This window comes from Leuresthes tenuis, unplaced genomic scaffold (assembly GCF_036924035.1).
Source record: "Leuresthes tenuis unplaced genomic scaffold, fLeuTen1.0.hap1 SCAF_17, whole genome shotgun sequence".
Taxonomy (NCBI): domain Eukaryota; kingdom Metazoa; phylum Chordata; class Actinopteri; order Atheriniformes; family Atherinopsidae; genus Leuresthes; species Leuresthes tenuis.
In genome coordinates, this window is record NW_027325371.1 from 16,436,511 (window position 1) to 16,464,162 (window position 27,652).

At 39.8% G+C, this 27,652-nt stretch overlaps 1 protein-coding gene across 1 annotated transcript in view; it reads right to left on the reverse strand.

The window, feature by feature from the left end:
* Positions 1-1,191: 1,191 nt before the first annotated feature.
* The window catches only part of LOC140273770 (alpha-1,6-mannosylglycoprotein 6-beta-N-acetylglucosaminyltransferase B-like), a 52,788-nt gene continuing 26,327 nt past the window's right edge, over positions 1,192-27,652 (reverse strand). Inside the window, exons 8-18 of the mRNA XM_072369431.1 lie at positions 27,441-27,610; positions 17,339-17,470; positions 15,774-15,907; positions 14,691-14,821; positions 14,052-14,057; positions 12,019-12,174; positions 11,667-11,813; positions 11,416-11,532; positions 8,336-8,410; positions 2,564-2,826; positions 1,192-1,857 (exon numbers count right to left, since the gene is read on the reverse strand). Coding sequence (XP_072225532.1) covers positions 1,659-1,857; positions 2,564-2,826; positions 8,336-8,410; positions 11,416-11,532; positions 11,667-11,813; positions 12,019-12,174; positions 14,052-14,057; positions 14,691-14,821; positions 15,774-15,907; positions 17,339-17,470; positions 27,441-27,610 — 1,530 coding nt within the window. The 3' untranslated portion in view covers positions 1,192-1,658. The remainder of the gene's footprint in view (positions 1,858-2,563; positions 2,827-8,335; positions 8,411-11,415; positions 11,533-11,666; positions 11,814-12,018; positions 12,175-14,051; positions 14,058-14,690; positions 14,822-15,773; positions 15,908-17,338; positions 17,471-27,440; positions 27,611-27,652) is intronic.

Sequence of the window (27,652 nt, forward strand, 5' to 3'; positions counted from 1 at the left end):
CACTTTCTTACAGAGTCTCATGATTTATAATTTCCCATTCTAAAGTGAAGGTATTCAAAAGCAAATTTGTGGGAGAGACAGCCATTTGCCAAAAATATGAAGTGGCCATGGTTTTACTTTATGCTTCTAAATCTATTGGACTGGATACAATAGTTCCTTGGTACTCCTTTCACTTCACTGTAACTCTACTGTATGTTTAACTTTTTAAGGAGCAGAGCAAGAAGTAAAAATGGCATCAGACTTCTACACTGAGATAAGCAACAGTGTTGCAGTGACTGATGTGCGTTAGGAGAAGGTGATAAAACGAGCTCTCAAGCTAAAATACAATGTTGGTAAGTCCCTCCTGAATCAGGTGTTACATTGCTGCTGACACCAATTGAATAATTCACGTACTGATGTAATTTCTCTTATGCTTTGGGTAATATCCATCATATTGTCATCACCAGCTTTTCACTTCACTCGATAATTTCTGCCCAGTGAAACAGTTTTTGGTCACTCTAATCAGTCATTCTGTTCATTCTGGCCTTGAAGAAATGTCTTTATTTATATCCAATTTGAGAGACAGAGCACCAGGTCTGAGCTACAATTCTTTCTCAAGGTCAAGGGAAGCTAATGTAAGGCCGCAGCAATGAGAACTTGACCAAAACTACAGACAAATAGACAAGTAGTCATTGTGCAAGCTCCCTTCTGTGTAAAACTCCATTCAACATTCTCTATGGAGAGAATATTGTGCCAAAGGTATCACAACATTGTCCTCCAAATAAAGAATGTCCAGTTCTGATTTATCATGCCTCCTAGTAGATGGGGCTGAGCTGTAAAATTGATGTTTGTACAAATTACAAGTTTATTCACATTAGAAAGGGATCTTGAACCAGCATCCACAAGGGTGAACACAATATATAGTACAGGAATCAATCTAAACACCAGAATGTCATTATTTATCCAAACGCTGCTTACTTAAATGAATGAGTCTATGCTGAAATGTAAATCAGTAGAAGTAATAACAAGTAGTTAAGGATATTAAGCTTCCTTTGGCTTTGTTATATTGATCTGAGGAGACTGTTACTGTAATCTTTGGTGTAATAGTTTTATTGATATATATCTATGTATGTGTATATAGATATATATAATGCATTTAACAAAAACAACTTTTTTAAAACCCATGTAAACAATGCCAAGTTATTCCTCCTGTGTTTTTATTAAACAGCACTTACGTACAAATATATTCATCACAAGACATGTAAAATAGTACATCTTGACATGGTGCAAATGGCTTTGGGTGCATCTGATACAAATATCCAAACTCCACTATGATTACGTTTTAATACGATTTTGAGTAAACACGCCGTAGAAACTCAAGCATTTAAAATATTTGTTTTTAAATAAAAGTCTCATTTTGATTGCTTGTGATTTCTGTACTAAGTCATCCATTAATTAACACATTTCATCATAATTTTGTAACGAATGAGGTCCTACTGCAACCATGTGAACCTGTAAACTAAGGCTTCGAAGCCATCAGATTCAAAGTACAATCATGCAATTCCCTGAGAGGTTATCAACACTTAACCCTTGTTTAGCAGCCAGTCCTAAGTCGGAGGTAAGTGAGCACAGTCACTCTCTCTGCATCACGTTTTTCAATCCACCGGGCCCTCCTCGGGTCATAGGCAGTCCCTGCACAGTGCCACCTGTCCGTTCTGATAGTCCCTGCAGGGGCAAAGGCGCTGGTATTTGGCGCTGGAGCCAGCGCAGCTGAACAGTAGCGGATCCCGTTGGAGGCCACATTCGGCATGCTCTGCTGAGAAGGCAGGGAAGAGGTGGTTCATTTCCGACTCCACTCCTTCGCACTGGAAGTCCAGCCTGGGTGCGAAAGGTGGAAGATTAGCACATATTTAACAGCGTAAGCATGAATAAAAACTCCACTTATATATTTAATATTAATGTCAGCCCGATGGCCTCAGAGCATCGGTGGTTATTCAACAAGTAATATATTCATTATTATGGCAAGAGTGTAGCCTTTAGAACCTCTCAGAGCGAAGGCAAATTTTAACCCTCGAAAAGGAGTCACAGGCATCTTCTTCAGTTTGTACTGCTGCATTATTTTGAAGCTAGAAGTGCAAATGAGGCATGAAACTGAGTGTTTTAGCGGAATGTATTTTTTCATGATGAGCTCGATGATATGCATTTTCAAAATGGTTCCAATTAGACTTTAGGATTCACAGTGACAGAGTAGATAATGCACTTGGGAAGTACATGAACCAGGAAAAGTTTCTATTCGCAGAGTAAATCAGCATTATTTCTACTTTCAAGATTTGTCCGGGTACTATTCTATCAAGCAACGTAAACGGGATGTAGTGTAACGTGATTTTATTTTTTAAGCCTCCTCTGTTAGCAAAGAGGATTCATTTAGTCTCAAACAAGACAAAAACAAAAAACAGATGGCTCTGTTTATCACTTTATTACTTACCAATAAACTATTTTTCAAAAAAAGAGCAAAGAACAGGTAACACGCATGCTGAACCAGTTCATCTTGATTAACAAACTATCCAAATGAAAAACATCTTACGCGCTAAAGGCTTCCCTAATGTTGATGAAGCGATAAAAGGTGGGTTCACAGATTAGTTCTTCACTCTGGCACGCCTCCACGCACGACTGGTCTTGCAGCGATGTCAAGAGCCGCAGTGCAGTGAGAGGAGGCCACGATGGGAAGGAGCTGGCGTTGGAGGCCCAGGCTAAGATCCTGGAGTGAGGGAGAGGGACGAATGGGCTTCCCAGCGACGGCCGAGATGAGTTTATTGGAGAAAAAGGAACCACAGGAGAACAAAAGTCCTGCAGGTGTGAAGATCAGACATACTTTCAGTGTTGTACCTGTCAGCTAAAACAAACACAACACTCCACAACAGAGCAGTGAATTATTCATAAAGGTGAGCATCACATACAACTTCTGTGCCTGTACTGACAGAACAGAAATAATTAAAAAGAATTGTTCAATTACATTTTTTTTCCTACAAAACAATGTCGGAATGATTTGTTAATATTCCAATACTTCTTTTCTTTTTTTATTTACTTATTTTCTGGAAACAGGATTATACAAAGGTGCTTATCAGAACTGACAACTTCTCATCAGCCCACTAGGAAATGATATGGACGCAGAGATGTCGTCCGGTAACAAATAAGATGTGGACGTAGGATTGGGCTCTGGTGAGAGCCCTGATTAGATCCTCCCCCCTTCCAGCTGGGCCTATTCATAAAGCCCAGGTAATAACATTTCTCTGACATGTCCCTCTGGCCTATACACCAGTTTATTAAACAGTCTCCTTGTGCCCGCAGGCAATAACCAAGTTTCCAGTCTCCCCACCTCTGCTGCACTTCCCCTCCTAAACACAGACAACATCCTTGATCTCTCCCCACACACACATGCACTCAGACGAATGCAGGCATGTACAACTCATCAAGACAAAATAGAGAAACTAAAAGCATTAAAGCAAAGACAGTTTGCTAGATGGACAGTTTACTTCTACATAACTACATTATCTATGTCCTACTTATATGCAGAAGTAGGATTTCTATGAGGTTCTTAAGTTTTAATAAATCCTTTATTTCTCGGTTGTTGTTTTTTTTGCTGTCATTGTTGCTGGAGTGGGTATTTATGCATTAGACATCACTATATAACTATAGCAATTGTAAAGATATGCTTTTTGGAGGCTACTGTTGTGAGTCATCACAGCTGGAAAACGTCTGATTCTCTATACAGGAGAAAAGAGAAAATGTGAAATTTCAGTATTTTACACATTCAGATTTAGAGGCTGGACAAAGCAACATTCCCAAAGGTTGTATAGAATGTCTTTTTTCCCACGTGATGGCTAACTATTCAGTTTATAGGAAGAAAATACACCAGTTCATATGGTCTTGCCATTATATATATCTATTTGTGTGATTGATTGGCAATGTTGCTGGATGTTGCTGCTGTTAAAGTGTCAGTAAAATGGATTGGCCTGGCCATCAGCAAGACCAATGCTTTCCTTTACCTCTGTAAATAATACCTTCATCTCTTAAATTCAAGGCAGTTTCTGAATTATCATCCACACATTGGGTCTATTCTTCACAGCTTGAATGACTTGCATGCCCATCATAATGTTCACTGTGCAGTTCATGGGGGGGTTATTTGAGAAAATATAAACATACTGTAAACTGGCAAAAATAAACAGATGAAGAAATAAATAAATCTGGAAATATGAAGACAATTACAGAAGAGTATTTTCATTTGGCGTTTGTAAAGAAGATGAAACATGAGCGAAGATTTGGCAGCTATAGTGTTTATTTCTCCCCTCAAATGCATTCAGACACAGATTTAGACGTGCGGTTAGAGTGAAATGAACGAGAGATGAAGTAGTCTTGTTACACAACAGGCACCGTTTACAAAGAAGAGGAAAATAATTCACGCTCCAATCTGATCAGGGCAAAAAACAAAGACAAAGTAAAAAAAACAAAACAACAGGAGACAAAAAGGAAAATGGAAAATAGTGAGGACAATTTAAAAAGGGATAAGAACAAAAAATGACTTTAAAAAACAAATATATCATTCATCTTTCCAAATGCCCCTATTCTTTTGTTTTACGTTTGAGGATCAATATACTTATTTCTGTGTGTATTCCTTTATTTATTCTTATCCTTTAACAGATTTACTCTTTTTATTGACACTCCCATCACTCCATGATTTCCAGCTTCGTTTACGATTCCTTTGTTCTGATTACTTGAGAAACCGTTTTCATCCAAATACGTGAGTGATATTAAACCAGTCCTGGAAACACCAGGAAAACCCAGCACAAGACAAACATCTCCTGTGTATTCAGCGTTTTCTTTCGTTTATAGCTTTCTCTCTCTCTTTTTTTTTTTAATCAATCCCTGTTGGTATATTCTTGAAGGCTGATACGAATCCCAAAGGCTGCTGTCAGTAAAAACCATGTTGGTGGTAGTTACTGGGAAATGATCCTCAGTACAGGCATCTTAAATGTTTGTTATCACATTCTTCTACAGCAAGAAACAAGAGGACAAGCCTTACTTAAGTCAAAGAATTGACAATCTTAAATATCAGTCAAGTTGATATCTTAGTTATTTGCATTCTAATGTAAAACAAGAGTGTGAAATGCATTATATGTGCTTTTCTGCAGCTGTCATCACATAATTTCACAGATACATTTTCAGGCAGAAAGAGACCATGAGACTATCTAGTATAAGGGCCACAGAGGGACTAGAGCTTGCCAGTGAACAGAGGAGAGGAGAAGTCATACAGCGAGATAACGAGGATGATACATTCAGAAAGTAAAAAAAAAAAATGAGGCTAAAAGATGAGTGCGACAAGAGGAGTTAGAAATAAGATTTGGAGAAAAGTCCAAAGCTGGGGGAAAAAAAAGTTTAGAAAAGTAGAAGAGAAAGAAGGGAGGACGTTCTGATTGGGAGTCTATCCTTGAACACACCAGGCGGCAAGTCACAGTCAGTCAGTCACGGCACACTGGGTGTGAGTGTTTGTGTTATGTCTTGACAGAAGGAGAGAGAGCACAAAGGCTAACACATTCCCTTAACCTGTGACTGTCAAACAACACACCAACATTCATACCATGGCTGCAGTCTCAGAGGATGACATCATCTGCAAACACGGTGCATATAAATGAGTGGAGGGTGTGCCTTTGTTAGTTCATTCAAAAGCTTTTTGTTGGTAATTTGGCAGGAAGAATAGAAACTATAGCAGAACACCTTCTGCTCACAGTTCAATACCTATTTTGATGTGAGTTAAAAATTGTTAAAAGGGCACACATGTGAGCGGCCTCTCACATTAACATCTCGGAAATTTGCCCCTGGAGGAACACTGCACAGAGTACAGCTGTCACCTGCAAAATGATTCGACTTCTGACCTGGACCTATCATGGGCAAGCGTAAAAAAGAAATCCCAGAGAGGGAAAACATTTAAAACATTTAACAGATGCAGCGTATTAAGTGAATTAATGTATGGATGCTTAAAGGAGACTGCTTTCAGGTGTTACATCTGGGTGCTGTTACCAAATCATTATCAGTATGTAGTCATACAGGTGATGTCACCTGATGTGCTTGAACAGAAGGCAACTGAACTTCATCTTTTGGTTTTCAAGGGTATTTAAGAGTTTTAGGTCAGACTGTGGTTGGGTCACTTACACTTAAAGAGTCATTGAAGTCACATTTATCGCTCAATACCGTCACATGCTCTGTTGACTTGAGCTGCTACAGTTCAACTCAGCCAGTTAACAATTTTCAGTTTTTGACACATTTAGCCATCTGACAAAAAGAAATATATCTGTCTATTCAAATATATATATAAAAAGGGTAATATGTTAATTAGACCTGTTTTTTGGGGGGGATATGTATGAATATTAACTCATGTTTTACTGTTTTTATGAAAAGGTTACAAAAAATCCAGCTTTGGTCTGACTGAAACACGTTTTTTTCCAAGTATCATAAAAATATGCTTATTGACCCAGCCACCCATTTTGTCATTGTCACCTTGGCAACATGTGATATGTCGGTCACATGATTAAAGGAGTAAACGGTTGCTGCGATGTAAGTGTTGAAGATCTCAGGGCTCCAAACTCGTGATGTGAAGAACCCAAGCAGGGAAAACTGTGTGTGTTTTCTGTTTTTTCAGTAATGTTCAACAGAGCTTGTGAGAACTGTTTTGGGGAAATGAAGATGACAAACAGAAGAGATTTTTTGTGACATGATAAGCTAGCTGTTTGACTTCTGTGGTCACCGAAGCCTCCCTTCTTGTGCACTCATTCACTATGCTGAGCTGCTCGTCAGACCTATTTCTTTCACTGACAGATGACAGGCCAATTCAACATGTTGGTGTCAATGCTGCGCATACACTGAAAATACAAGAGGGGAAGACATTCAGCAATGCAAGTGAAAGAAGCCATCTCTGTTAAACTGGAAAAACCATCATTAGACAGGGGAAATGGCCTCAGCTATCACCTATTTAACACTTACAGTGCAGCCTTGACTCTTCTCTCCAGGCGGCTTCACAACCATTTGCATCTTCAATCATCCAACACATCCCAAACGAGTTACAACCTTTGCTTTAAAAGCTTCAAAGATCGTACTAAATCCACTCATCATCACATGATGAACAAAAAATAAACTAGGCAGAAAGACTCAAGTAGGGGGCATGAGGAAATTAAGAGGTCGAATAGAGGCTGAATATGCCGAAGGTTTAGAAGAGTGCATCGGTTCCACTATGCTTAGGAAACTGCTAAATGAAAATAAAGAGGATTGGCTCAGGAACAAAGATCCATCATGCAACAGCAAGCTCTTCCAAAATGGTTAAAGCTTTTCAGGAAAGTCAATTCATTCCTGTCTCCTGTCAACATAAGAGCTGAACTTGCCTATTGGCACCTGCCTCAAGAGCAAAAGTGTGTAAAGGTATCATTCGTGCTCCCATGCTTGTGTTTAAATGTAACATATAACCCCACCTGGTATTGATTTTAGATCTGTAAAGATACCTAATTAAGATGTGGGTACAATGCAAGAGCCGTAAAAGAGAATGATGGGCAATTGAGCAGAAAAGCTGAGGATTTCCCCATCAGAAAGCTTTGGCTTGCAATACTGCGATAAGCACTTTGTGTAGCACTTGTAGAAGAGTTCCACCAAATATAAATAAATCTGAGCTGAGCTGAGTTGCTATGAGTTGAATAAGAAGATTAATGACGCTCTAAAATGTGTTCTGTAAGTGTATTAAGACCGAAAATATGGGGGAAACCTACTCCGCTGAAGCTCTCTATTCAACACATTGTATGGTGTTTGTATTATCTGTGCAACAACCAACTTTTAAACTAACTAATTAAAAAGGCATTTCACACTTTCATCTTTGTCATTTGGCCTGCAACAGTGACTAATTTTGGATATGGTGGTTAGGCAGAACCGGCGTCATGATAAAACTGCAGGATGTTGCTGTGAAAGGCCAACCCAGATAGTGTGCAGAATGAGAAATAACTGGCTAATTACCAGCTGTTCGAACTGAGGATGCACATTAATCTTTTTGAAAAGTGTTGTGTAGAACTTTACTGGATGGAAAATAGTGCATCCTCCTCTAAAGCCAGTGCTCGATTTCACAGATTTGAATTAGAGCGGTTTGGATTACAAGTTCTGCTTTTGCTTGTGCTCCATCTATCCGCCAAGTGTGACAAAATTCGGTCTGGTAATTGTGCGTAGTCTTGCTGGTAAACATGCAGGAAAAATAGACAACCACCCACTCTTGCATTGGCGCAGCAGTCATGATCCTCACCAGTGTGATTAGAGTGTTGCTACCCACCTGATTCTGAATGTAAGCATGAACTCTTTCAAGCATCCCCTCGCAGGTGTACTCGTAGGGCAGGAATGGCTCCACCTGTGAACACAGATGTGCACGAGGTAAAGGAAGACAGCATCTGTGTTTGACTATAGAACTAAGCCATTGTAATTACAGCAATCGCTGATGTGATAGTTAATCTAAGTTGACATATTAATTAGCGTAATTGCGGAAGGCTTATATCATGCCACAATCTTTGCATTAAAATCAATGGCCTAATTCATCACAGGTGACAGCTATGAAAATTGATTCAATCATTTTTTAGTGACGACTGCATCGATACATCAAAAAATGCGAACAACAGCTCATCTAACAAAGAGAAGGACGTTTGGCTGCAATTTGGGTCCTTTGGGTGGGGCTATCAGTTGTAGTGTTGAAGCCTTTCAGTCTTTATCTGATTTCTGATGGTTAAAAATTCAATAAGAAAACAATTATCAATATTGTTTTGAGGTGTTTAATGCAAGCAGGCTCCTACCGAGCGCACAAGTGACAGTGGGGAAGCAGTTGTTGTGGAAAAATGACTGCACACTGATGCCTTTGGAGAAGGGAACATATTCATCACCTCATTTTTAAACAAATTGCGGTTCGATAACATCAGTAATTATGAAATATATTTTCGGATAAAATCCATTCAGTCGGGATCCCCCAGTGCCGACCCCCTCCTAAAATTATCTCCCATGGCAGCTAAACTGAGAATTCACTGTTTACTATTGGGCCATGAAAGCACTCAAGCTTTTAAATTGATAAATGGTTCCTTTTAGTGTTGTGTTCCTTTCAGCACATTCTTATTACTTTATTTCATCTGAGTTTAATGAAATGTATCTGGCATTTCATCAGCTATTCTGCAATGCAATTTGCCTCTGGGCATCTTTATGTAATAGAGTGTGAGCAGGAGAGCAAGAAAGAAAGCTTTGTTTCGTAGGGGGTGATCTGAATTCAACAGCACAAGACATTGCTTAAATGACTGTACATTTCATCTACCAAACTGCCTGCATCAATGGTCCTCAAAAATAATGTGAGAAACATTTGTTATTTCATTCTATTACAGATGACATAAACAGGATTTTTCTGAGGGAAGTTAAGTTTGCAGCAATGGCAAGAAAACGAGCCCAGCTGGAGAAGATCACGCAGAATTTGGATATTTTAGGAGTTCTTCATCATCGAGATGGTGAACTAATATCAACGCAGGAGCAGAAAATCTGGGTTTATAAGCGATGAGCTGACACTTAACACAGAAGTAAACTCCCAGGATGTTACTGAGACTATAAGTTCTGCTTTACAAGATGGAATAAATACATACACTACTCTATGTATATAATTCTGTTCTACAACCTGCCTAATTAAGCTCAGCCATTTCATATACAGAACTTCTACACCCAATACGCATATGAAAAAGAAAGGTACACCCTCTTTCAACTGTACAGTTTCAAGAACCAGGACAAATTTAAAGAGTCATCTGGTTCATGCCAGGACTTGGTAAATCCAACTTCAGATGAACAGCAACACTCCACATTATACATGGAAAGGATAAAAATGCCATTTCCAAACTACCGAAAGTTCATCATTGTACAATGAGAAAGATTATTTACAAGTGGAAAACAAGCAAGACTCTTACCAATCTTCCCAAGAGTGGACGTTAATGATTAATTAAATGGTAATTAAAGCTTAATGAACGGCAGCAACGCTCGCTTAGTTTGCCACATTTGTCAAATAAATAACAACAGTAAGAACCTGATAAGAACCTGATGAGTTATTGATGCAAAATGCTTTCATTTGTCGTCTAACAAAGAGGTAGATGTCCAATCAGCCCTACTTTCAAGCTGGTAAATTGGTCAATTTACTGTTAAAATTGAAACTACCATCAACAATTTGTTAGCATAACTTTACACACTGAGGAGCAGCAGGGAACAGCTTGCTTGGCCCTGCCCAACGGTTTCACAATCCACCCAACAGCACATTTAAAAGTAAATTAATTATCATGTCTGGCAAAAAAAAAAAAAAAAAAATGTAACCAAGTTTGTTTGTTGCTTGGCAACAGAAACTGCTGGAACTTACTTCTCCCAGTCCAACACATAGCCCCTTGTGGAAAAGATGATTTTAGTATGGAAGTTATAAACAAGAAGTAATGTTGAAATGCGTGAGCTTTGAACGCGTTGGTTGGCAGATTTTAAAGTCTTTATGCATGGCAAAACTGACCAGATACTGGCAGTAACTTCTTACTTATTACATAGACATGAAAAATGACTGAACTTTCTGAATTCTAAGAAATGAGCAAGATGAGAGCTTTTAAAAATGGTCCATACATTTTACTGTTACTTTGCTGAATTTTCACCATCAGGTTCTATTGATTCTTAATCTGTGTAGTCGTGTCATACCTCAGCGATAACCCAACATAAATTATACATGTTCATCCCATTTTGTTTGAATTAACTGTACATCCTCTTTTTTAGAGCCCTTCTCGTTTCTGCCCGGCTCATGTTGCGTGATTGGTTCTGTTTTCCCTCTCCTTGGATTAATGTTTTAAACATTTCACTGTTCCACAACTAGTTCTTGATTGTGCCTCTATCACTAGGAAGCACAAGGTCTATATGGCACACCTGGCAGGTAGAGGCATGCATACATCTTGGAACCACAGGAGGCTTGGCAACAACTCTGTGTTGTAGTGGTGACAGATTGAGAACAGCGTGATTGATTAGTACAATGCGGTACAAACAAAGCTCGCTGCCTGAGGGGCTAGCCCCTGGAAAGCTGCCTTGTAAAACCAGGTGTGGGCACAGTTTACCCACTGAGCCACTCAATAAACCAAGCAATTAGGAGTGCGTAGAGCAGAGCGGACGCCAGCTAAGCATTTTGCTGTAATGTCAGAGCCAATGATTAAGAGCTCTATTAAAGGCTGCGGACTTCAAAAGTGGGTCAAATTATGCTCTCACCTATGCTAATATGCAGCAGTGAGCACTTTGGCCGACTATGATATTACAAAACCATTTTTTTTTTGGGATGAACGGTGCTGAGTTTGGATCACAAACATAATAAAATGAACATACATTGATCTTCATGATCTCACGGATGGTTGCATCAAACTCTTCAGAGTTATTGAAGTCAATAGTGATGACATGCGGCCTCCCAATATACTGCTCTGCATAGGGATGCTGAGAAGACACCTGGGGGAGGCATAAATGCAATGTATTCACAATCAAAGTAAGTCTTAACACCAATTTAACTTAGGTTCAGAAATTAAATTTCTCAGCGCATTTCGTTTGCACCGCATAGATTTACATGAGCTCTGAGCGTCTACCTTCCTGGAGGTGGGCTTCCCTCTGAAGAACTCGTGATTGAGAGAGCTGTGGGCGGGGTTAAACTTGGGTTGCAGATATATGCAGCCATTGGCTATTGCCTCCAAGGGAGCAGGACCCTCATATGGAAAGCCGAATCCAATGAATAGCTTGCAAGAAAAATGAGAAACAACAGAAGATTTTGAGTGTCTATGCTGAGATGCTCTTATACAGGTCAACACATGCATAAGAGAGCCTACCTCTACACAAGCATAACTATTACAATGCAGTTCGTTCTAAGAAAGAAATTGTGTGTGCAAGCATGTGTGCATTTTCTGAGCTCATATACTGTACACCTCAGTGCTGCAGACCCACCTTGGCCTTTCTGAGGAGCTGCTGAAGCTCCTGCTGAGGCAACAAGCCGTGGTTCTTAACAAAGGCAGGCACTTCTGGGGGGCGCTGTGTCTCAAAGTACACTGTGCCATGGATCTCCATGTAGCGATGCAGAGCAGCCAGGAACTTTTCCTTACCCTTTAAGATATGCCGAATGCAGGCAGAGTGAGTTAAGTTAGGAGTAGCATTTATAAGACATCATGTGTGCAAGAATTATGTAAAATAGGGTCATTTTAATTTACACTGAAATTAGTTTTTTTCTTTTCTTGTGAGTTACAGCTTTTGTGTTTAGCATAAACCAATCAGTCACCACATCAACACAATTTAGCAGCTTTCTGCTGTCGTCTTTGATTCACATTGAGAAGATGTGAATAAGAAAAGGTGTATGAAAACTGAAACTGAAAGTTTAAAATTTCTTAAGGTGTTTTTTTTATTTTTTTATTTAAAGATGACTTGCGTGACTTTGCATATCAGAGAAGCTGGAAACAGTTTTGCAAATTCAGTCAGACTGAAATGAGGTGAATCTCCACTGTCTGACTGGCATCTTTCAAAATATGATAAAATATCCCAGATGTCCCAAGAGATTGAATAAAATCCAGAGGAAGAGCTTTTTCCTTTTACCTCTTGTGAATATCCACCACATTGTTGTTTCCTCAGGACAGCTACTTCTTTTACTAAACTACAATCCCCTGGCGACAGGATGCAGCCTATTTTTTTTGTCTTGAGCCATTTCATTGCACATTTTTTGTGACCTTTCAAAATTTCGCTTTAGATTTGCTTTGCTATAGAACGAAACTACACACAGGTTTCATCTTTACAAAGGAATACAACAATGGGTCAAAGGCATTTTTCCAGCTGCCAAACTTTATTGATCCAGGTCACACTATGTATCTTCAGGATGCTCTGGAAAAAGCCTGTGAAAAGCCCCTCCCTTGAGCTCATGGGATCTAAAGGATTCACTCTGAGACATCCCAGGAGACCCTGAGACAACCTGTGTTCATTTCTTAATGGATTAGAACTGTTTTGGTGGCACAGAGGCTTATACTGCCCAAACCAGGTGGCTTTGATGCTTTGACTGCTTAGTGTATTTTTCTCTTGTTTGTGAGACTATTTCCCTTCATGCAACCAATATTTTTTTCTCCTAAATATTGGACTGAATCTTTGTTATATTTGCATAGCAGGTATATGTCTTATAGTACTTAAATAAAATAGAACATTTCATCCAGTAATGGTCATCTTTGAATCAATACTAGCCTTGGTGATTTATTTAAAAAATGGTACAGAACTTATTGTAATAAAGCCCCTTTAAAGACATCCAAGCCTAATTTCCTGCATACCTGCTTGTTTTTGTTTTAATTCGACCATGTTGACCTTAAACACAATAAATCACTTGACCAATTAAATGAGCTGAACTTATTCAGCTCTATCGCACATGAAGTTTCTTGGAAAGGGCGGAGGAAAAAAGACCAAAGGTGTTGGAGACTGAAATGAGGCAAGCAGAAGCAGATCTAATGAGCTTTAGCCAGCCTCACCTTCACGAACACCAGTATGTATGTAACTAACAGCCACATAGCACATGTGTGTGTTTTTTCTCTTTTTTTTGCAACATAAAAGAATAATATCATAGTACGTCCTTTGTGTCACCCTGCAGGGACATTTTACTTGGAAAATTCTACTGAACAAAAACAATCAAAAACTAAATCAATTACCTCAAAAAGTGTTTATGTGGAAATGCCACAAATCATTCAGTAAACTATAGCTCCCAAGCATAAATCATTTATATATGTCACCAGAGTGTTCCTCCTCAGTTTTTCCATTTTAATGTATTTGAAAAACACAATGATGAAATCCCTCTTTCTATGAGTAAAAGTGATAGTAATCAGTCACAAAACTCAATCATTGAGTGAGTAATTTAATCTTTCGCTAAGCTACAACTGTGAACAGTTGCAGCTCACAGTAATAGCTTGTAGTCTTGGAGAATCAATAAAGCCAGTGAATAGCAGGTGTACACTTACTTGAAGCTGTGTGGATCCATCAAGACGTGATAGATAAAGAGCAGTACAAATAGAAAACAGAAGAAGAGTGAATCAAGAGAGGCAGATGTCGAGGGAAAAGAAACTATAAAGGATCTGAAAATCATCTTCAGATAGTCTTTAACAACCCCCAAATCTCTTACGTGGACACTATGGGCTTCTATAGAGCAAGGCTATCAGATTCACAAGTGTTACACTACAGCTCAGGTTGCTCTGAGAAGCAGAGTAAGAACAAACCGTGAGGGAGCCTGCAACACACTTCAAAGTTACAGCAAAAGTGGGAAAACTTGGCAGAGGCTCAGATCGGAAATTTACTCTGAACAAAAGCAATTGTTCTTGCAGCATCACACTTCCTGGAGGAATTTGGCCTGTGAAATCTTGCGGGTGTTTCACAGCTAATAAAAGTGATATTTAGAAGTTTTCCAAACTTCTTGTGTAAATGTATCACATTGAATAGGCTTTTAGCATTAGAGCTGCGGTGCAACACGTCCACCCAAGGAAACCACCACATGTTGTGAACCCACCAAAATAATACACGTGAGGAAGCTCATGCAAATAACACTCGCCTGAAAAATATCAAATTTACAAATAGTTTTGAAGATGTTTGGATGTTGTACTTACTTTCCACATGCTGGCATCTTTTCCATACACGACAGCCATATTGTTAACCTTGTTCTTCTGAATGTACAGTCTCTCTGTCTCGTTCAGTTCCTCTGCCACAAAACCCATAAAAGAGTTGTCTGGAGTGTGGGCTACCAAGGACAAACAAAGTAATTGACAAAACAGTGTTCAAAATCAATTTTCTGCGTCAAAAAAGTAGCCACAAGGAAAAAAAAAAATTTGAAGATCAGGACGGCTGTGCATGCAGATGATATAGAATAAAAGGAGCAGCATGGTGATTCTACAAAGCTTGAGTACATCCTCTTTTTTTAGATGATTTAATAATTCAAACATCTTTCGGGTGGAAAGGCGTGAAATGCTGAAGTGGTGTATTTACCAAGGTTGAGGAGTGTTTTTCATGTTCTGATGTTTAGAAATTCAACCGCACAGATGCAGAACAGAGAAGGACAAGAACCGTAGATCGTTGCCACAGTTTTCAGATTTCAGAAAATGAAACAACACCAATTTGTAGCGCACACAAAGAAAATTTATCATAGAGCAAATCTGTGAAGTGTGGGAAAGAAACAGTGTTTTCAATCAGATCCCAGACCTTGGATGAAAGCTGGCTTCTTTCAGAGACGGGCTTTGTGATAACAGTGATTTGGAAACTAGGTGGAAACCCATTGTTGCTGAATTAATTGGAGACTTGTACAAACATCTGAAGTCTCATCTTCCACTGCTTTCACTGAATCTTTCATGATGGTGTGTGTGACGCTTGTGTTTTTGTATATTTCTGTGTGTGTGTATGGCTTGAGGTGTTTGGCCAAAAGTAGGAAGCTGCAGGCATCTGTGCTGGCACAGCTGTTCTCCCTGACTTCTCTGACTGGTGGCTCGGAGCCTGGCCTGTAATTGCCTCAGGCATTTTAAAACTCACACAGTGTGCTTTTCAGATTTCAGTCACACAAACACCTGCATACAAACATGTGTCAAAACAACACTTTGATTTGTGATTATCTGCTAAATATGAGGTTTTGTTAAATCATCAACCTCTGGGAGGACAAAGTGAAAATGCCTGTTAGAAACTTGCAATGAGAGTCCACATACGGAACATTGTCATGTACTGCTGGCCATGAAGGTTCCAGTAGCCCCAGTTGGTTCTGTAGCCATGAAGAGTGGCGTATTCCTCGTGGTTGTAAGCAGGTTCCGTGCCAAAGGTGTCAATCACTCGGATGTGGCACCTGAGTAAACATGAGAAATGAGTGGAATTTGAATTAGAAGCTAAATAAATTCTTTCAGATTTATCCCTTAAATGTGTGAGACAGCCACCGCAAGGACCTCTACTGCAACATATTGTAAAAAAAAAAAACCTGGATGGGCCGAAACTGAATTTGAGTCAAACACAAAAATGTTATCAGAAATGCATTCTGAAGAGATGTGGACTGAAAAAAAACCAACTCTCTTGGATAATGAAAAGGTGACACTTCAACAGAGAATAACTAACACTTATTTTACTACATCAACAATGTAAAAAGTACATTAGAACATGTTTACTTTTCTCCCAGGTCAAAGTTGAGGAGAAAAACTGGGATGGAACTTTGAGTAATCAATGAGTTTCTAGAGGGAAGCCTTATCAGCACTTTATCAGTTGTGAATATTCATACTGAGAGGTCAAAAATCAATCCAATCTGTTATCCAATCTGAGAATATTTATCAAAATGTGTAATCAGTGTCACGGCTGCAGGGGAAAGTATTGGTCTGATACTCGCTGCCAGTGAGCGTTGGTCGATCAGCTGACCTTCCACTGCTGCTGAAGGGAATCAGCGGAGGATTTTGCAGCAAACATGTTTTGCAGTATTCCGACCAGTATAAGACAAATTGTTATTATTAAATTCACCTTCGTGCCTCTCAGTTATTTAATAAAAGAAGCACTGTCTTCCTTTTATGCATTCATAGTAAAATGTGGGATGAAAACTAGTAGCAAAAAGGCGACCTTGTATATATAATCTAACCACTATATTACAGCCCTGATGGTCATTATTTTCCATGATGCTAAAACTTGAATGTTTTTCATGCTCTTCCCTCTTTTTATATAAAGACATTCACTGCCTAGAGTTGCAAACTGCAATTTCATTCTCTCTAGATTAAAAACAGAGGATTTGTTTCTCCTGCTCTGCCCAGCTGGAACAGAAGGACAAAAACTTCATCAGCTGCAGTTAGTGTCAGTGAACAGACTCTGCAGCTACTTGTAGGGGTGAATCATGTTGGTTTGTTTGAGCATTCACAGATGAAAATCTGTTTTTCTTTTCAAGTGGCACACACAAGCTTGCACTTGGACCAATACCAGCACATTCATTTTAAGATTATAATCCATGAAGTTAGGGGTTAAAAGCGTTTGTGACTCAGCAAAAAACGTACTGACATCAATCCAGAAGCGATTGTTTGGGGTCATTGATCAGCCCTTTAAGAGGCCAAATTGGAAAGGGAGAATTCTGCTGATCCACAGTGAAATTACCAGTTTGTACCACAGCCAGTGAATGGGTCAGTACGGAAAAGTAATTACTGTTTACTAAGAGGAACACATAAAATGAAACACTGCATTTGACGCTTGATGGATGAGACAGCGGTCACAGTTTTTGTCAAGACACAGTTGGAGAGAAAAGCAGACTAACTTGTGCTTCCTCAGTGACAGACCCATGTGCTGTTTCATTTGCTGTAAGCCGTGGTAGTCGGTGTAGATGAGGTCAAAGGGCAGAGGTCCTGTCAGAGGGCAGCTTCCTCTTCCTGGAGGGACACCCAGAAACCTGCACACAAGGTCAGATATGCTGCAGAATGTACAATGAAAATCAAAGCTTTCACGACAGCAGAAAGGATTTTAACAGAACTAAACGCTGGGTCACAGCATTTAGTTACAGTAGTGCTGTTGCCTTGTTTGAATTTGTCTATTTTCTTTGACAATTATATGTAAATCTTTTGTGGTAAATAATGCTGGACCTTATCTGCATGATCAAAATGAACTAAAATGAAAACATTATGAATATATGAATATGTGCACGCGAATACGTTTTTTGTAGAAGACAGTTTAAATCTAGCACGAATGCGCCATGCATGGACATCCAGTACGGTTGGGAGAGAGATGGAGGGAAAATACAGGAAGAACTAAACGTGCTTTCAGCAAGACGACAGAGCCATTCAACCGCACAACACAGAATTCAGCGCTACCAGGGAGCACGGTCTCACAATGGGGAGTCACGCAATTTGTCTACCCAACTTGTTTGGACTCACGCTCAAAAACACATATGAGCCACACAGCACGTTCCTTTAACCACATATTTTTAGAGTTAGTGTTGGTGAGACACAAAGAGACGGTTTCCAAGCATTATGTGTGCAGAATCTGATGTTGGATTGATGCCAGTATTACAGTACTGGCTTCATGTGTGCCAAAACAGCACTTTTGGCTTGTGCCGATCTGTTTTACATTATAAAGTCTCTTTCAATGATGTGCAATGAAGTCCCTTCATTTGTGAACACAGTGTATATTTACTTTTTTGGTGCTGTATTGCATCGCTTATCACATTCTGTGCCTGTTTTAAACAACTTCAATGTCAAGAATCTCCTGTTGAAAAGAAATAAACAAATGAATAAATCCAGCAAGACCACAGGAGAGAAGACATAGAAAGAGCCTTTAGTTACCAGATGCATCAGTCAGCTAATGGAAGTTTCTTGAAAGCAGTGTGAGCACTCTGATTTTAATAAAATCAAGGTAGCACTCGGAGAAAATGCAATCAAATGCAGTCAGTTTTCATTCCTAGAAAAAGACGTTTATTTTCATCATACATTTCATGCCCAAAAGCAATTCAAAGTGCTTTACATCAAGCATGAGAGAGAAAAGCAGCATAAAAATAACAAATGACACAGGATAAATAAAAATCCATTTCTCAACGCAGTGCATTGAACTTATGTTCATGAAATGAAAGAACTTCAAAGAAGACAAGAAACTATCCAACAAAATATATAAATGTATATATGTAAGAAGAAAGCAAGTCAATGTCCTGAATTGAAAATTATATGGCTTAAAGGCTAAAAGCTTGAACTCTTGACGCTACGACTCTTAAGAAACCTAGCTGACCAGTGCCCACACATCTGAGATACCTTTCAGGCGTGTAGTCAACAAAACAATTATCTTATGTATTTTAGACCTGGACCACAGAGAGACACAAGGCAAATGAACAGCAGAGATGTTCAGGAGAGTATGCAGACACCTTTGTGTGGTCCCTTTCGGGTCGCAGTTCACACAGGCACTCTGAAAGAAAAAGCAGGTTGAATTCAGCTGGCATTGTACTCTAATGGCTGGTAATGCAAGGGAGAGGTTGCAGGAAAAGGAGTGTTTAGAGCGCCCGGCAGGCGGCACGTGATGCAGAAATCAATCAATTTATCTGAAAGCCACTAAGAATTGCTGTGCCTGTTTTTGTCTGTACTTTTACTGCATTTTAAATAAGATGCAATTTTCTATGTCCCTATAGAGCAGCCTGTGCTTTACAATCGTCAAACTTGAAAGACAAACACGAGATAGAATGTTTTTACTTTAGCTTTAGCTGTAAGATGCCAGGATGATTATTCTGTTGCAACTTTTAAGTGGCCACTAATTGAGAATGTATTTGTACTTGTTTGCCAACCTTTGATCTTTCTTGCAAAAACTAATTATATAAGTCTTATCTTCAGTTAATTAGGGAAAGTTTTTCTGCATCCAGTGTTTACTCTCTCCAGACGCAGACTAGCAGGTGTTCAAGAGCTGGATATAGCTTGGGTGTCATCTGCACAGCTTTGATAAGCAGTCTTGTCTTTCACGTCCACGCATATGTGGATACTTCATAAAATAATGTCCTCTCCTTGTGTTCTCAAAATAATTATACAAAATAATCCTGTTCACATAGAAAGGTTTTAAAAAATGCTCCCATTTAACAAATCAAAAGCCAGACAAGTGCTGATGCAAAACTCTAACAGTAGATTGAAATACCAGCTGTACACATGATGCCACAAGAAGAACCACCTCATGCAAAAAAAGGAGATAACAAAGCACCTTTTGGTCTTCTGAAAAGTTGGACTCAGTGATCCAAAGCTGCATGTGAATGTGAATGAAAAGCAAACTGAATGAAAAGCTACGCTATGAAAAAATCTCTCAGTGTACGTAAGGACAGAGTCCTGGAGATTTAAAAAAAGGGAAGAATTAACTGGTTGAAAAGGAAAAATGTGATTCCATGGGACACCGAAGGTCATGATGGTTCCTTCAGAATCGTAATTACTGATAGTGACTGCATATTCACCTACTCTCACATGTGATCAGAGCTGAGTAATGACTGCTCCTGAGGGCCCTGAGCAGGAAGATCGAATAACACAAGGACTGTTGGACTCCCCGAATCATTATTCAGGCAAAAACAAATCTAAAGAATCTACTGCTTCATTGAAACTCATCAGGAAAAAGTGCAGATGGATATGCAGAAATGTAAAATTCTCTGTGCACTGAAGCGTGCTTACAGCCCATCAATGCACAGCGGATGTTTCTCTATGCTAATATGAGACTAATGTGCACCAACATGCACCTCTGGCCAAACCGATATACAGTGTTGAACATTAAGATTTGCACTGCTATACTAACAAAGGAAAATTGAGTTATTTTTCTGGAAAAAAAATCACTATTACTACACTTCATCTTTAATAGCATGAGGCTCTTACTGTTATTGTAAATGATATGCTATAATTCTTTTCAAAAAGCAGGGGAAAAAGTTAGATCTGCACAGCACATGTTTAAGTTAATCACATCATGAACAAAGGAGATTTCTACAATAAGAAAAAGATGTGCTGACTTGCTTAACGGGCTGGGAAAGATTACAAAAGCACCCATAAGTGTTTGTACACCACACATCCACTATCAGACACGTTTTCTAAAAATGGAAGACGTTCAGGAGCATTTTTACCCTCCTATGGAGTGATTGACATACAAAGATCACTCAAAGAGGAAGGCGATAGTAGTCCATGAGATCTCAAAAGAGCCCAGGGTAACATCTAAGCAACGACAAGCCTCCCTGAAAGTAGCTGATGTTCATTTTCACTGAATAACAGTGGTGCACATAGGACGACTGCAAAGAGAAAGCTGCTGCTGCCCCAAAAGAGCATCACTGGCCATCTACAGTTTACAAAAGATCATGAGTGTTGTTTTAACACAAACAACCAGTGTCTCTCACAGGAGAGTAGAAGGAAGCGATGAAAGCATCTCTCTAAATGACAAGTACTATCCAAATAGTACAGCAACCACAAAGAAATACTGAAAGTATTGAAAGTATAAGCCCTGAGGATAAGATTGATTGGGTGGTTTGAGAAACTTGGTGTGTTGCCAGGTAGTGCTCCCTTTGTGAGCACTTTTGCAGTTGAAGTCACAGATCCATAGCCTTACACTCTTTCTCTTGCTACCTGGCTCAGAAACAACCAAACTTCTATGCACATAAATACCTGCAAAACAAGAGCCTATCGATCTTTGCTTGGACAGTGAATGCATCCAGTCAGCAATACAGCCTTTGGAAAGTGGCGTGGCGGACGGTTTCCCTTGAGCAGATGGGGCAAAAATGGATAATGAGCAAAAGTGTAAGCCAACGGCGCTGCAGGCAGTGGTTTCATCAGTCAAAGGACGCAAACTGGGACAATTCAGTGCTTACACAAACAACAGAGCTTGTTACTTGAGCTGCATTTTTGTTCTCTTTGCTGGGTCCATCTGACAGGAACCTAACCTCAGCAAGTTTTAAAGAATGAAAACATTATCCTTGCTAAATAGATTACAAAATGCTTTACCGAGAAAGAAAAGATTAAATCGAGATGGAATGACTTACAAAAATGCAAATGGCAACAAAGATGTAGGGTGAGGATGAACAAACTAATATCAATACACTGGTTTGTGGAAATCACAACTGTATGGTGTTATCATGCTAAATCAATTTTATGCAGCTAGTCTCTTTAATAGCAAGGCCAGCATATGTTTCAGATAGTAAGATGATTAAGCACGACTGCATACAAATAAGACAACAGGCATGTTAGCAGCTCTGTACAGCTGGGCTGATATCTACTAATGTTGGTAGAACAGATGACAGTTCTATTATGTTGGAGTTTGCCAAGCAAAATTTTAGGTACCTGATCCAGCTTGATTCAAATCTTCATCACCAGTTTTAACAGAAATCCGTTTAATAGTAAGAGATTTTTCAATCTCTGAGTTTGCAGTTTGCATATGTAGAAATACTGACTTTTAATTCTCGTGTTATAATAACTCTTAAGAGTCACACCTAATCACATATAGTGCAGATGCATTTTGTAATACATTGAAATTTATGTGTGCATTGCTTCTCTGTGATTTTCTCTTCCCGCTGCTTTGTGCGCATTTTTCATGCAGCAACATTTCAGACTTGGAGTTTAGATTTGAGTTACGGCCTGTGCTGGCTTTCGTAGTTTAATGCTGACGTACATTAATATAAGAGTAGATGTATCACAGTGACCGTGAGCAGAATGTGCTCCTGCTCCTCACAGATCCACCAAAGCCGCTGCCGCTCTGAGGTTTAATTGGATATATGCAAATCCAGAGAAACTTTAAGAGAAGAGTAAAGGGATTAAAGTGAATTAAGGAGCCAGGAGTATGAAAACATAAGTGCACTCATGCACACATACAGTATGTATATACATGAAGACACGCACAACTTTCTTTATCTCTCCCAAACATTCATGGGTAAACGCTTCAGATTAAGAGATAAGGCTGGCCTTGTTTTATCTTTTCATCATTATCAGCTAATCCTGTAAAAAGACTGGAACTACCGCTGAATTTATCCCTCACAGAACTGTGTCTGTGCAGCCTGAGTTTGGTAGAGCTAATGTGCACTAAGATGTAAATACTGAATGCATTTAAACGAGCAATGATATTGCATATTGCTGATATTTAGCTTAGATGTGACTTAGATATCACTCTGCTTCTGCATTTTAGCGTAATTTGTGTTCCATAAAAAAATGACACAGTTTAAGAAGACACATGTCGTTGTCATCTGAGGTTATTTTGACCCTTTTTTTTTGTTTTTCAATTATATCCTAATATGTTACACCTTAGAATTAACAGAGGGTGTACTTTCAAGCTTCCATTGATGCAACAGTTTTAAATTGGTGTAATAACATACATCAAATTGATAATGTCCAACAAAAAGGCAATGTTTGCTGCATATGTCATATACAGAAAACACGGTGTGAAAGAGAGCTCTGCAGAAAACAGTATCCGAGTTCCACCAACCTGCCCAGACACGTGACAGGAAATATTTATTTGTGAAAGAGGACGGCTTGAAGGAAAGACTGCAAAGAGAAGAACAACGGTGCAAGACTTGTATAAATTTACTCTACTTGACAACCACCACTGGGCACAATTTCTCTGTTTCACAGCTGGTCACTGAAACCGGAGCAACTCAACAGCTTTGTGAAAAAGAGCCACAGAAACAAGAGGGAAAGAGATTACTCCGTGGCACTGCAACACTTCTTAGGGAAGGGCACAAATGTCCAACAGGGAAGAGAATTGGCAGGCACATTGGAGGGTTGCAGGGCCAGCTGGAGACAAGACTCACGGCGTGAGAGGAATGACATGGGCCGCGAGGAGGACCCTCCTTGCAGAGGGAGTGGGGTCTAGCATGCTAATGGACTACTTGAGGCAGGAAGATTGCGGGTGAAGAAAATAAACTTTGACGCTGTTACTGTTGAGATCACTGCTGTGGCAATTTGATGCGCACTGTCTGACTGGAATTTGATATCTAAGCGGCTCCTGATATGATGTTAGGACGCTCTAATTGTGTTGAACAGCCGTGTAAATGTACGCGTCTTTAAAAGAAACATCCAGGAACAAATTCAGAATTCAAACTGTATTTTTGTATTCACTAAAGGGCAGTGTTGTATAAAATTGACAGCTCATTAGTTTTATCACTATTCACATCTTCAGACCATATTCTTGAAGCTCTTTTGAACTGTCAGTGTCACAAGATGAGCTTGTGATTAACACTGTTCGTATTCAGTAAAGAATATATGAAGTTTGGGTGTGTAAGAATGGAAAATCTGCACGGAGACTGGACTTTAAGATCCTGTATATTTCTGTAAAGATAAGTATATAAACACAATTGTAACATTTCAGGAAATGCTCCTGAATAACGATATTGAAATGGAGCAGATCAACATATCTACCTTCACGTACTACAGTCTATGAACTACGCTACACTGAAGTAAGACCCTTATGATTTTATCTTACAGCTGGCCTTTGTCTGGCTATTTATAACAACGCCGCTGTTCGGCTTTTCATCTCAATCTTCAGAAACATCACTCAGAACCCTGCAGGCTATGAATGCATCAGCACTTATCAGAAGGTACAACCTGAGACTGGCAGAGTAACAGGGCTCTTTGTTGGAGCTTCGGGGAAATAAGAATTTGCTTTGATTTTAAGTTTCTTGTTTTTTTACACATCACAATGCCTGTGCGCGCTTGTCGTTACTTCCAGTGTTCAGGGTAGACTGGGGTATAACGACACATTTGACCATCAATCTGCCTCCTTTGGAATCCCTTCTCCTGGTCAGTAATCACACGACACAGACACAGCTAAATGTTTGCCGTAAGGAAACGGGGTAAAATTACCTTGCGGTTGAGTTAAAGTGGTCTGCCAAGGTCCTCACTAGACATAAACGATACTGAACGGTTTTCTGCACAAAATCTGTCCAAATCGCTCTCGTATTCTGCATGACAAACCAGTGAGTAGAAAAAGTGCGAGACGTGAAGGAACAACTGCATGTCGGACAAGATTTCAGTCAAGAGAGAGAAAAAGAAAGCGTCTGAGTGGAGTCATCCTAGGAAAGATGGGCTGGTAGCTTTGAGAGCAATGGAGAATGGAGAGTCTGTTTGAAAAAGCACAGAAATATTGTTTCTCTCCAGATTATTTCTGGATGACAATACTATTACCTGGAAGTGTGTGATTACATTACTTCTCCACTCTGCTCATGGAAGTTTCATCCCCCCGACAGCATGCAGCTGTCTCCCCTCTCTTTTTCTCTTCCTTCCTCTGATTCCTCACTCCTAAGGTTTTGCGATGCCACACTCTGCTGCGGGCTAATTACCTGTATCACTTTGGGAGAAGATAAGGGGAGATCCCCGAGCGGAAGTGACAGCTCTCTTTGCCCTTCTGCAAACTGCTATAAGTTCCCCTTCCCTACCCCACCCTGAGTGTGTGACAAGTGTCGACATTACTGACATAAATCATGTCAAGGCCACTTCACTCTATTTCAATTCCAGTAGGAAGAGAGCGAGACAAAAACGGTAAAGATAATAAATGACCTGCTTGATTTCTCTAGGTACCAAAAGCTAGACCATTAAAAAATTTTAAACAGACTAATCTTAAAAAAAAATATTCTAAAGCTAATACAACAAGCCTAAGTCATGCTACCTGCTGTAACAGGTTCTAGGCTCTCCTGGTGCTGTTTTGAGCTAAACGTTACCGTCAGAATGCTTTCACTGGCAATAATGTTTCGCACCTTCACCTTGTTCACCATCTTATTTCACCGTTTTATTGTGCTAGCATCTCTAATTAGCAGTAAAGATATCTGGTGGACTAAATGAGAAATGCACAGAAATCAGAGGACAGGAAACTGGTAACTTTGTAGAGTTGTCACTGGCAACTAAATGGCAGAAAATAACTAAATGGCAGAATCTGAGGAAGTTCAGTTATTTCAGTGTTAAGCTACAGGCTACAAGATGCTGGTGATCTTCATAAAATCTGTAATGGTGCTATCTATTGCGCTGTGCTCTGCTGGGGGAGCAGCAAGTACACATGCATTACTGTTCCCTGATAAAATTTGCTATTTGATATTTAAAAATGAAGCTTTATCACACTATTAATTAAGCCAATAACTGCTACTAAAAATAAGTAATCAGCAAACCCCTTAAGAACAATCTGTAGGAGGGAAAAAAACAACAACATTTGAGTGGAGCAACCGCGGGGAGAGTAAACAAACATCTTTACACAGAGAAATAAATTTGGCTGCAGATGTTACATGTGTGGATAACTAACTTGTCTGAGCAGGATATTAAAGGGGAGATGCCAGCCAAAGTGATTAAGAGAAGCCACCTGAGAGAATGAATGTTACCAATCAGGGGCAATTATGTGATGTGACGCAACAGCTTGACTCCCACTGTAACTAAATTCCAGGTGTGGCTAATCTCTCTATGAGAGGGAATGCTGAACAGATCAACAATCCTGTCTACATAAGAACCACAACAGGCCATCCAATGATATTAAGCTCCTTTCCAAAGCCTGGGTGGAGAAGTGAAGGGTAGGAAATGTAAATAGATACAGCCTGAGGGAATCTGTGGGAGCACAACCCACATAACGATCTGTCAATTTAATGCTGTGTGGGAGAGTCAGAGTAAGGATGGTGAGAAATGGTCCCTCTTTCTGCTCATTAATAGTCACAAAAAAGGGATTTATGGATGTACAGCATTACTAGGCTAAAGAAGGCCATAAAAAGAACAGTGGGATATGTACACTGGGTTGTATTTTGGAGGTGGAATGTGGTCAGAGCCTGGTAAGAATCGTTTTGCTGCTGTTTCAGCCATCCATTATATTTTCTCTGAGGCTGAAAATTTAATTTGCTCTTGAGTAGAATCCAATATCAGCCTTGATATGATGCTGCAGCACCTATATAAATACCCAGCAATAATATCCCAAATATCCTGCTCTCCTACTGCACAAAACACGCAAATGTACATACACAATATATTTCAAACTATACATAGTCAGGTGTTTGAAAGATTTAGCCCAAACCTTGGCCAAATTGGCTTTATGAGATTCTTTCAAAACTTCTGTTTTCTTACTATTTTTTTATGCTGCTCCAATCGGAGGCAGCAGGCTGCAGTGGTTCAATACACCATGACACCAATTAGCGGGGTAAATAATGGTACGGACGGCAGAGGCAGTCCCACTGCGGCTTCCCCACCTCACTGATCTCCCTAGGCTGGTCTTATCAAAGCAGCTTTTCTTCACAGCCTGAAATTTAAGATCAAAGTGCAGCACTAACTCATCAATGCCCGGCCCTCTTTCTTACAGCACTAGATAAAGTGCTCAGTAACCAGGGCACATTATCACCAGCCTGTCTGCTCCAGCATCATTGGTAAATGAAGGGAAAAAAAGAATCGACTGTCATATCCACAGTCATTTTCCTGACCATTCAGCGTGAAGTCAGGACAAAGCTGGAAGACGTTCTAGGCAAGACTGGACCGGTTTGTCCTCTGAACTCCTCTTATTGCACCTCTCACTGTGTGACAATCAATAGACTCTTTCTTTTTATAAAAGCAACTTGTTTGTCTGACTGGGAGCCTTTGTGTATATGTGCATGCATGTCCGCTGGCATTAGCACTTGTGTTTGTAATGATAGGTGACAAGCTTGTTTTCGCTCAGGGGTCAGTGAGCTGCAGCGGGAAGGAGGTTCAGAAGCTGAAGAGCAGCCTTCAGGCTTTAACAGCTTTCTGTGGTGGAAGAGTTTGTCTGTGTGTGTGGCCGAAGAAAACAGTGTGTGGGCAACAGCACTTCAGTTAGGCTGCTGATCACTTACAGAGCATCAAGGGTGAGCAACAAAGCATTTGCAGCCAGTGAATAAGCTGAAAAGGGAATGGTTAATAGATATCCTTTCAATGAAAAATAAAACGAGAATAGTACAAGTCTCAGCTTACCCGTGCAGTTCTTTGAGAGAAACCGAGATCTTGACGTTGTGCCCGAGCACATGGAGAGTTGTTAGAATGTCAGCCCATTGCACCATCTCACCCAGAGGACCCCCCTTCAGCACCTTGGGACTGAAAACATCCCCAGACTCCTCTGTCAGAAAGCCAACATGGACTAGAATCTGAATGTAGAAAGCAAAAGGAGAAAAGGCAAGGCAAGAGAA